The sequence below is a fragment of the Argopecten irradians genome, chromosome 2, assembly GCF_041381155.1.
Source record: "Argopecten irradians isolate NY chromosome 2, Ai_NY, whole genome shotgun sequence".
NCBI classification, from domain to species: domain Eukaryota; kingdom Metazoa; phylum Mollusca; class Bivalvia; order Pectinida; family Pectinidae; genus Argopecten; species Argopecten irradians.
Window position 1 is genome coordinate 6,385,627 of NC_091135.1, and position 12,265 is coordinate 6,397,891.

Here is a 12,265-nt window from a genome sequence, read left to right on the forward strand (position 1 = left end):
TGTTTCGATTTCTTTTTGGAAACATAACACAACTTTATTATTTACATTCTCGTTAATGTTGCGGACAGTATAAACTAGAAAAGTTACTGCCATCAGATGGACAACTTAAACCCCCTCTGCACAAATTTAATAATAAATCGATTAATAGGTGACATTTGCAGAACTCTGTATAGTTTACTCAACTCCCCTTTATTACAGAGTTCTGTGTACCAAAGTTTATCAAAACGTGTAAAGTAGTTTAGGAGGAGTTTACTGGACAAAGTTGTGTCTAAAGACAGATAGACGGACAGAAGAACGGACGTACAGTTGAAAACCCGATTTAAGTCTATTCCCTTAACTTCGTTGCGGTGTAAATAACAATGCAATAAACATTGAAGAAACTATCAAAGGACGGATACTATCAAAAGGACGGATACCTGTGATTTTCAAGGCAGTCGCTGCAATGGCTGCCAGAATCGCCAAGGCAACCAGCACTATGGCCACTATAATCACGTATCTGTGGGTTACCTTCCTCTGTAACAAAAAAAAAATTTGTTTGTTTGTTACTCCCTGGGTTCATTGCTTATCTCATATTTTGAAATATAACACTTGTTTTGTTTTGAACTTGGCGTTATAGATTTAAAATTTTCAATTAATTACCGGTTCAATATTTGGTGTTTCCGGTCGTCAATAACAAACTTACAACATGAGATTATGACGTTAAATGATATGATATTATCTAGATTTGAATCATAAAACATATTGTTAAAAAGTCAAGCATTATATGTCATATTTGGCATTCGTCTCATCATGTTTTTCTCAATATTTCTGGCACGCCTTAAGGCTTAGTTTCCATGACCAACGGAATTCTTTCTGCTCAGTAAAGCAATATTTTAAAAACTGTTTGTATTTCCTATCATTAATTGTTATATAAATTAGCGTTTGACAATTATGTGATTCAGATAAATAATTCAACATCTAATAAATGGTTAATTTGGATTATTATTTTATTTCATTATTTACTTGTATGATTGTAATAGTTTTGCTACGTGATAAAATATACATTAAGAACTTACAGTATCCGGCTTCAAAACTCTACGTGCTTCGTTTTCGGGGAAAGGAATCTGTTGATATCAATAAATGAAATTATTAATATATACTGAATTGCCCACTATCTTTCCTGTGATATCATAGTTTTTTATTGTCCAATTGTATCACTATAAAGAAAAAAATGAGAAAAAGTTTTAAAGTAAAATTTAAAATTGAATTTATTTGTGGTATAATACTAGATTAAAAATGTCGCTATATATAAGAAAATACATATACAAATATATATATGGTAGCGATGTTTTAATTAATACAACTGATTATATCTACATTTCAGAGATATTATGATTTAAAGTGTATACGAGTTATTTCCCTTCATTAAAGGCCCACTACCTTTCCGAAACAAAAATATAGATTCTTTAAAGCATTAACAACATAGTGAAATATATATCGATGGTCTAAGATGAGGTTACAATGCCAAACAAATGCTAGATTTCCTGCGTAAACTATGCTAACAGGGCAGATTAATTTCGCTGTTTTGCCGTCTGCCGCAGTGATAGTCAACTAATATATTATATAATCTACGATAGATTCATCTATACAATATGTAGATGGATCAACTTCACTTGTGTTCGATGGATACAATGTATTTGTGGTGACGCGTAACTGTCAACACGTGGATTACTAGCAGTGCATGTTTTATCATACACATTACTAAAGTCTCAAAAAACAAAGACAAGAGGATATGTTTATAAATGACTTCTGCCAGAGGGCCTAACGCCCGTCCACCCCAAGGACTCGATCGTAGGACGAAGACAGGCACGGAGGTATTGTTACCATTTGAAATCCATCATTTTGAATAGAAATGAAAACACTGCACGTAGGGATATTTTTCCCGTTTTATAATATATATAATAGTTAATTAAAAAAATGTTTTATTATATATAAATATTATATATACCATTTCCAAAAAATTTCCAAAATTCTATGAAAAACAACACTATTGTCTACATGTTATTTGCGTCAAGATGTAAACAAAGTCACATGTGTTTCCTTCAAAAAAGTAGCCCCTATATGTTGCATAAACCATTTTCACACGCAAGTTCAAAGTTCAATGTTACCATGCAGTTATGGTAAACAAACTCAGCTAGTATTTGCGTATAGTGAACAAGCCTAGCAAGTGTAAATATATCGGAATGAATTGTAAGAGTTTTGTTTTGTTTATTTTTACGTCCTATTAACAGCCAGGGTCATGTAAGGACGTGCCAGGTTTGTTGGTGGAGGAAAGCCAGAGTACCCGGAGAAAAACCACCGCCAAGCGGTCAGTACCTGGCAACTGCCCCACGTGGGATTCGAACCCGCATCCCAGAGGTGGAGGGCTTGTGGTAATATGTCGGGACATCTTAACCACTCGGCCACCGCGGCCCCAAATTGTAGAGTAATGCTGATGGTGATAATAATGACGAGGATGACGACATCCCCAAACAGTATTTTCTTTCATACCTACACGTGTAATACTGGCTGGTCCAGGGCAATACACTCATGCCGCCTGAGGCTGTATTGCATGTCTACCCATGCAATAAAGCTTCGTGACGTCACGGTGTCAACAAAATGTCTATTTCCTCGGTAAAATTTTAACATTTGTTTCACAAATATGACTGGTTTTGCTATAAAAGATGCAAACAAGGGAATTTGTGTTGAAAATATCACGTAATTTTTCATGTATGGAAAATTGACTTCCAGTCATGGATTTCTTCGAATTTATTTCAAAATGGCGGGATATTATAGTTGTAAAATTGCAATAAAAGGTTGAGGTATGAAAGAAAAATACTCTTTCATAAGTGGATATGAAGGATAGGGATATTCTTCCCTCGGGATCACAAAATGTTGCAAAACCCTCGGCAAGCCTCGGGTTTTACTACATTTTGTGACCCTCGGGTAGAATATCCCTATCCTTCATATCCACATATGAAAGAGTCTTATAATATTATAACATACACGCCAGCATCGGTAGAAATTGACATTTAAAATGTCTTCTTGAAAGTAGTAATACTTACATAGGAATAACTTCCTTCTTCGTTCTTCAAGGAGTCGTAACTACAGTAGGAGCTATTAGTCTACAATGTGAAATGATTTGCCTCATTTATCGAAACCTGTCATCATTAATATAACTAGATTTGCTATATTTTTCGCAGTGAAATATAAGGCGATATACTTCACTCCAGTGAAAATCTGAATTTTGATATTTGCACAAGCTTTTGACCCAATGAAATGCAGCAATGACAGTGAATGTTTGATTGTTATCTCATTAATTTGCGTGCAAAAATGTTGTATTTTTGCGTAGAAATATGACATTATGCTCACCAAAATATGACGTAATAATGGCAAAGGCAATTAACTCTGTAAAATACAATGGCGGAATAACTTTTGGCGGAACTAAAAGTGATGGTCTTCGATAAATGGAAGCGTAAAAAATCTAATTAATATAATATTTCTTGTTATTTTATGAATACCAGTAGTATTTTATCAAGTGAGGTGGAAACATTGATGTTTTTCAAATACCAAAGTTTTTACCTCACTCTATGAAACATAACTGGTATTCATTCAGAAACACTTTCACGTCAACATGACTAACAAAAATTTGAAATATGATCTTTAAAGCAAGTCTTTTGGGACCATAAAAAGGTTGATGTATTAAGCATGTGGTGTTTATACAGAGGCGATCGATAAGACATGTTTACCTACAAATATTCAATGTTATGCAGTGTAACGACTAGTGCATTGTTGAATACTTACACTGGTGATGGTTCCATTTGACTGACTCTGCATCTAAAGACATGCAATAAACACCGAAAATGTTTTTAAGATAGCATGTAGTTTCTATGCGTTAAGCAACTATTCAATATACCTATTAGGAGATATTTTCATGGTAGAAAACATGTTTTTATAATGTTTCAACATTAACAACCACAATCTTAAAATGCATTAATGTTTCCCCGACTTAAAATCACCCATTCGTGTCTTTGTCAAGTTCTGAATTTATAAACATTTTCATCATTGTCATGTGCTTACCTCAAATATGTTTGCACCTTGTTGTTGCATGTAGTTCGAGTCGACCGAGCCCTGCAGATATTAATGAGCAGAGTAATATTAGTGTCTACAGCTAAATATAGTTATTCACACATTGAGTATCGTCATTACTATGCTGATGACTTTAACATATCACTTAACGTTGTTTGCTTTCCTATTATATTTTTTATCTGAGTATTTGAATAACACACTAGGTACCTCATATGAAAAATACACATTATAGATATGTTTCTGAATTAAGGAAATAATACGAAAACGGTTTAATCTAATCTATTAATTTAATCAAAACAAATATTGAATCTTAACACTGTTTAAATTTTCATGTTTGCGTCTCTTGTAAATACTTTAATAAATGACAAATTTATCTATAACTTTCTTTTTTTTTTTACATCGATTGCGAATCAAGTTATATGACTTGGTTTCAAAGTGGGTTGAAACTGGAGTGTCCAGAGAAACCCAGGTCATCGGATAAGTGACCCCTGACCTTTTCACGTCCGTGCTGGGGATCGAACCCCAGCCAGTTAGAACGCATCTAGTTCATGACTATCAATGGAAACCGAACGCCAAACATACACATGTATAACTTACATTTGTGCCATTTTCATGGTAAGGAGGTGGGTCTGAATATTGACGTGGAAGTTGCCTTCTGGGTGATTTTAGTTCTTTAATATTGTTGTCGTAATCCACCGGTGGAATGTACACCTTAAAAAAACATTTTCAACAAATATTGTATGCTGCAACACAATACAATACCATTAAACATTTTTGATTATCTATTTTATTGAAAAAAGGTTGATCCCAAGGTCTGTGCTTTCCTATGTTTTTTTAGATAAAATTATGATAATGGTGTACTTGCTTGTCCAAGTTAGTTGTCTTCTTTTAACCCAGTATCGTACGCATGCGTATGCACGCATATTCAATCGCAAACAACACAACACATGTGGTTTGCACAACTTATAACAGCATTTAAATGGTGGGTACGAGTTCGCCTAATTTACTGGGTACGACTTCGCCATGCTTGGGTACGACTTCGCCAACCTTGGGTACGAGTTAGCCATTTTTTTGTACGAGTTCGTTTGGGTACGGGTTTGCATGGGTACGGAATCTACATAATTCGTCAAGAAGAACGTCTATCCAAGGTCGGACGGGATAATGGTGAGATATTTCGATATAATAATTTGCAGTTACTCAAACCTATCAATTGAAGTGTTGATTTAAATATTTATTAAGATATGAGTTCGAATTCACATACTGAAAATTTACTATTTTGGTACCAAAAAAAATCAGTCATGAACAAACTTGTGCAATAATGAATTCACGCAATCACTTGTATCTCTATTGACTGCTGTTTAAGATTTTGTTTAGTTTAGAACTAATACAGTTTAAAAATTATCGACCTATTAGCTATGAAATTATCTCTCTTATAACTATCTTAAGCCCATGATAAATACAAAATAACTAATTAATAGTTAATTGTTTACCTGACCTTATTCCTAATTTGCATATTACAGAGTTATCTGCACTTGCGGGTATTGATTGTGACGTCATGTGTTTGCGAGCGTAACGTCATACGTTTCGGAGAAAACGACGTGAATTGCGTTCACAAAATAATGACATAACAATCGATACCTACCCGCAAGGGAGCTAACTCTGTAATATGCAAAGACGGAATAACGCATAACTGATAGAACCTGTAAGGTATTATAACGTGAACAAAACTCTAAAACGTTTTGAAGATAAATGTAAAATCTAACGAGTCTTTAAATCCTGACTTTTCCAATATCGACACTGGTAATTTGATTCTTTGATGTACATCAAAAGAATAATATAATGGTACACTGTGGTTGACTGTGTGGCTTTGAAGTTGGATGTTGCTCTGTCTGGGGTGGATATAGATAATGGCAGGGGGGACTTATATGACCAATTATCATCATGGTTATTTTTTTTCCACCTTACATGTCAATCAATTCCTTAGCTGCCAATTTGACACTTAACTGAACCATAAACACCACTACATCACCATATCAATAGACAATGAAACCTCATACTTGTAGGAACAACGATATTACTTTGTGCATACTTAATATTTCCTTTTGAAGTTTGAGGAGCATTCAAGAGATTCCTTTTATAAAAAAAAACAAACCTTTGTTTGGTTAACTAATATGAACAATCAATGTTATACAAACACTTTGAATCAATGGTTGAATTGTTGAATATGTATTTGTTTTTGTTATTCATTAGAAATAGGAAGAGCAAAGTAATGTTTTAAATGTGAACAAACGGCTTCACAATGATGTGATGTGCAGTCTCCATTTCAACAATCTTGATGATACATTGAACAGCTATACGGAATACAAAAGAAAAGAAAGAAAAAAGACAAAGACATACAAAAAAGACAAAAAACAAACAAACAAAGAAATAAAATGGGAAAATAGGATAACGATGGAATAATAACGACGATAATATTAAATATTCCGAACATTTTATGAAACCGAAGTACATAATTTTATATGTATGAAAGAAACATTTCAGCATACGGTACAAATAAACATGTCCTTTATGATTATGGTTATTTTTAGATTAAGATCACGTGAGAAAACCTGTTTGTGACGATTTAAAAACGTGTCACGATCTTCTGTAAATAAAGCTATTTAAATTGAGAGAGACCTAAACAGCTGTATTGTGTCAGGAAAAATGATATTGACATATACAGAGTTTTTGTCTAACACAAACAGATTTACACTATAATGTAATTTTCCAATTGTTTAAATATGACAAAGCTTATTTAGTTCGGTTAGTTTGGATTAAACAATATGCATTTATATATCGTTATATTTTAAAATATGCAAACTCAAATGCAAATGAATTTCAAATAACCCGTGTAAAATAACTCAAATATAAAACGTTATGATTCTTTAAAGTAACAGACAGGTAAGAACGGACCAAGGTGGTCAATAGTTTGAGAAATGTAATCATACTGTTATATACTCCAAATTTCTTAAATGATAAATGCTATAAATTGTATTCAATATTGCTTGGTTTGGCAGCTCATTCAATTTCTTAATCAAACGCTAACAATACTAAAAATACCGTGTTTAGTCCTGCTACGAGCAAGCAGTAGTTGAAAATAGTTTAAAAGCAATCTGTTGAAAGTGAAAATAAACTAAAACATCGTGTAAAACACGTCAATTATAGTATGAACATTTTATTAATGAATTTTAATCAAAATAAAATTCAAAAGTTACAAAACGGAATCTTTACCTGGTTGGCTATTCCTCGCCGTCCATGCATTCTCGTTAAGTCTGAAAATAAGATAAATAACACTTATATATTTATTCAAAGACTCTTTCAGAATGGCCTTGTTTCTTTAAAGTACGGTCATGTTTACTTTCTTTTGTAAAAAGAAAAAGATTGTCATCATAAAATAAACGATAAAGTAAAGTATCCAAACAAAATCTCTGTTAAATATGAGCTTCATTTTCAAACTTACATTTCGAGCCTAGTAAATCTGCGTCTGATGTTTCTCTCTGCCGCAGGGTATTATCCGATGCTACAAATACCCGGCGTATACTTCCTTATGGAACTCCAGGGGATTCCCGATCTGCATAAAATAGTGGGCTCATTGATTTCCTTTGTCATCAAATATTCATGGCCATACCAATGTCTCCCGTAGAAGCTGCAGACGTGTTATTGGAGATATTGATTTCTCGTACAAAAGATGTGTTACAATTGAAAATGAGATAAACGGGATTAAAAAAACCATATAATAACATAACATAACATTCATTGGAGTATCAAAAAAGTTTGCAAACTGTGTGGATCCGCGTAGCGAATTTTCACAAAAGTTCACAAACAAAATTTGTTTTAATGAAATTAAAAAATATTGACATCAACGCTTATAATTAATTTTCCAGACAACGTGATAAAATAAAAAATATATATACGTACGATTCTATTGGTTTTCCAAGGGATTATTTTTCCAAATCAATACTCAATATATCAGGACATCTGAAACTCTCTGTCAAAACATGTACAGTCCCGGTACATTTTGTCAGTAATTGACGCTACTCTTAAAACTTCCTGGGTCACGTGAAGGTTAATTGAGAGGTAAACGTGATCTGGCGCAGTTAAAGAATGTATGACTACAATAACGGTAACAAATGATTCCTACTTGTCTAACTCAAAGGAAAAAAACAGTGTAAAAAGGTAGTGTGTGTAGCATTAATAACATTCACTGATGACATTGACTATATTTATGCCGTAACAATGTAAAGATGGCGTTATAAGATAATCTATAAATATACCCGTACAAGGAAGTATTTATCTCTCTATGCAATGAAGGGCAAAACATACACACGAAGTAAGATCATCTTCAATGACATTTATTAAATGTGACTTTCATTCATTATTATTGTGCAGTGTCGCTATAGGAAGATTGTACAATGTGCCCTGTTTTGTCATGTTGTAGAGAAACTCTCCATTTGTTGGAGCATCCCTCAGAAGGGTTGAAATACACTGTGATGACAATTCTTTATAACAGACGTTTTGAACGCTTTGTAGTTTACATACTGTATATATTTAGAGAAGTAGGGGCAACAACTCATGGTATCGTTCATACAGGGCGTAATGGTGAATATGTATAAGGTAAATGTTCAATGTAAGAAACACCTGCTATGTCCTAAAAACCTGAATTTTCGTTACTGCATTTGTAAGTGCATTATGCGATGGTATTATTCTTAATACGTTAATTGGTGTAATCCATCCTCTTAAGCAACAAATATTGACGTAATTGAAGTATTGCTACCTACTTTAATTATTTTAAACTTAAAAAAATACCTCGTCATACATTTTTTCTAACATATAAGTTCTTTTTGGACGGCCTTTTTATGTATATAATGAACCGATAGGACGAATGGTTTACATATCCAGAAAAAAATACCACCAGTCCTTTATCCATTTCTGTGTCTTACGTTCGAATTCCCTGTGGGGCAGTTGCAGACCGATGGATCCGCGTGTTTTCTTTATGATTTTTCCACCTTTGCCTGACACGTTTTTAAATACGTCTGACTATTAATAGGACAATGAACTAACAAGCACATTATTCTGTTGGCGTGCGGTAAAAGCGTGTTTTGGGAGTTCCTATGTGTCCCCTTGTGATAGTGGAACTCTTGTCTACTTTTAAATAATATTCCACTAAAACGTTATGTCAAAGATATCGAGCAGCACGCACCCACATTCTTACACTATATAACCAAATACAGATGAAACAGCAAACCAGTCGTCCCTCTCCCTTTCTGCTGAGAGCACCAAACATCTACTATTATCACAGCTTATGTTGTCCCTATTTGGAGAGAACGCTGTAACTTTCTAAATGCAGCTAATACTTACTCAATGCGTGAGGTAGTGATTCAGGAAGAATCGGTAAAAAATCTAAAATTTGATTGTCACGATTATATGTATCAATGTCATATGCCTAACTACAAACAGGCATCGAAATCAGTTCTATATCTATGTCGTTCCGCCTTGTCACTACTGAACTCGTTTGATTATTAGGTATCATATGACAATTATATATGATTTTCTTTTACATATATAGGCAAAAAAAACTTGAATCCAGCTATCATTTTCCGCTAAGATCTATTTATATCATTAGACCATATGAGTGTATCTTTTGTTAAATATTACCTGCGACATCATCGCTAACGATATTCCGCCACCGACAGAGCATAAATGATACCCATCATTTGAATGATAACTGATCATGATGAAATGTAGCAGGAGGGGGTCTCGGCGAATGGATGAGCCTTCCGTGTATAGTGGAAATGTATGGCCCATCACCCATTCCTCAAGTTCTCCCTCTGCAATATTCTTTTGAGATTCCGGCGGGACACAATGGAAAGTATAACCAGGAGATGGAATAAATGTTAACAGTTTATTATATAAACATAAAGTAAACAGATAACAAAAGCAAAAAGTAGAAGAATTATCCTAGACTTAATTGGAATGTACAAAGTATTTTGATTCGCATTTATAACCAAATTATGCATTGAAATGCACTATTATGAATACTTCTGAACTGAATAAAATCATAAAATAAAGTAACCAAAAGATTCACTGATTATTTCTATTAACCCAAGAAAATATATAATATGTAGTAGCTATCATTACTAAGAACTAACGAAATGTAATGAAATATGTAAATGATATTTATAGACCAATTGACTTAATCAGATGGTCTTCTGGATGCGTAATAACCGCCCCCAACCCGAAGTACCAATCACCATGTCCTAATGTCCCAACTATTGACCTTTAATAGTAACAGAACAGTCCGGCATCTTGACCTACACACGCTGTTAGAGCACAGGTTTAATTTAGATATGGAATTTAATAACTTTGCACAACATTTACAGTGAAGTTAATAGTGAAAGATATGCACATATCCCTAGCGCACTGGGCCAACCTAAACCTACTTGTCTCACCCTAGCACGCACGATACCCGTTCAACCGAGGCGCTGTCAACGCACCCTCATCCCCCACTATTCCTGGTACGACAAAATTATATATAAGCTTGCCCACTGTTCGAGACCACAGATAGAATAATATGCGCTTCCCCATAGTGGGTAACCGTCATTATAATTACTTGTCACTGTTAAACACATTCCCGGTAAACAGACGGTAAAAACCTGTCTTTCTCCCAGGTAATGTCACCCCAAAATATCTAATTCTCTTCTGAACTAGTTACATTATCGCCGACAAGCAGTAATTATGCTATATCTGGTCAACATACACAGGATTACCACACAGCCAGCTTACTGTTTATTCATACTAGTTACAGTTGATACATGGTACTATCGGAATGATTTCCGTATTATTTCATTCAATTTCATATTTATGTTCTATCTGAGTTTGGAGGTAATAAGGAGGCATGGTGTACCATAGTGCCTCCATTCCGGAGGCTGCTGGCACTTACCAGTGATAGGCTGGCTCTACCAGATAGGCTGGCTCTACCAGACCTGTAGAACCAATCTGCTCTCACGATAGACCAATCAGAGCGCTCGGCACATAGCTCCGAAGTCTGTAGTTTCTATCATGGTCGTCTGTAGTGCTAGTTTCGAACACCTAATATGTAACTTGACTCTCTACGGCTCTATGAGATCGTAATTGATCGTAAATTAGTAACGATTTAAGTAGGTAAGCTATATAGATATTAAATGTACCTTTACTTTACTCAGAGGCGATTTTAATAGCTAGCAAATACACCATAGACATTTCCCGCCAAAGCCTGTTCCGTTACAGTATAATCGTGTTAATATGTGTCTAATCAACACAAAAATGCATATATAATAATCTATTTTGCTTCTGGTGCATGCACAATTATTCATATTTTCATCTTGAAATAAAGCTAAAAGCTCAAACTTTTCAATGGTCGTGATGTTTTAAATTAAGTAAATTTTGTAACCGAAGAGAAATACTAATTCGTCCCCTCCTGTTTTTGATAGAGTAAAAAGAAAGTTTGTCGGCGATGGAGCATCTTCAGTGATATAAAAAACATATTTAAGAAATTATTCACCAGAAGTACGGAATAGTAAATGAATTATGATAGAGGAGTGTTTAACAGATCAATTGGGTATCAATTATAATGTCATGCCAACACACACTCACTATATACTCAAGTGGTGTAAACACCTTTATGTATTGATAATGTTTATAGTGAAAGAGGCGTAAATGTTAAAAGGGGAAAAAGAGTCCCTTATAAACATAACAAAGAAAATCAATTGAGGAAGAGGTAGTCTCACTACAATTTAGCAGTGTCACTGGTGACATGAAGTTATTTCTACACCTACAAGAGTTGTGTTACTCTATAGCTTTTGAAATAGAAAAATAACAAGGAAGTAGTTTTAACAAATGAAATATAATCAAGGTGAGCATTATTCTTCGGTGATGTTCACAAGGTTACGACAATGAAAAGGTTTCATAATTAGTAATGATTTAAAGCAGGTGTTTCCATTCTGTGGTTCGCTTTCGACGGAGTCACAATATATTTACAGCCGAATTGGAACGTGACGATTAGTTTGGCCTTTGTCACGGTGAGATAACGCTATAAAACGAAAAGAAACTAAATATTTAATAAGTGATATCACAATATCTC

General features: G+C 34.2%; 1 protein-coding gene across 1 annotated transcript; it reads right to left on the reverse strand.

Moving 5' to 3' along the window:
* Positions 1-333: 333 nt before the first annotated feature.
* LOC138316396 (uncharacterized) lies at positions 334-7,932 on the reverse strand. The gene is made up of 8 exons (XM_069258096.1): positions 7,607-7,932; positions 7,378-7,418; positions 4,705-4,818; positions 4,099-4,149; positions 3,823-3,855; positions 3,084-3,143; positions 1,056-1,103; positions 334-513 (listed from the first exon to the last, which is right to left on the reverse strand). Exons 2-8 carry the CDS (start codon positions 7,405-7,407, stop codon positions 334-336), a joined length of 516 nt encoding a protein of 171 aa, XP_069114197.1. The 5' UTR covers positions 7,408-7,418; positions 7,607-7,932.
* Positions 7,933-12,265: the final 4,333 nt, after the last annotated feature.

Excerpts from the sequence above, each read along its gene's own strand:
- LOC138316396 (XM_069258096.1), bottom strand. The coding sequence starts at position 7,407 with ATGCATGGACGGCGAGGAATAGCCAACCAG. Across the intron at positions 3,144-3,822 it reads CAAATGGAACCATCACCAGT|ACTAATAGCTCCTACTGTAG; the intron begins GTAAGTATTCAA and ends TTCACATTGTAG. Across the intron at positions 1,104-3,083 it reads AAGAAGGAAGTTATTCCTAT|ATTCCTTTCCCCGAAAACGA; the intron begins GTAAGTATTACT and ends TGATATCAACAG.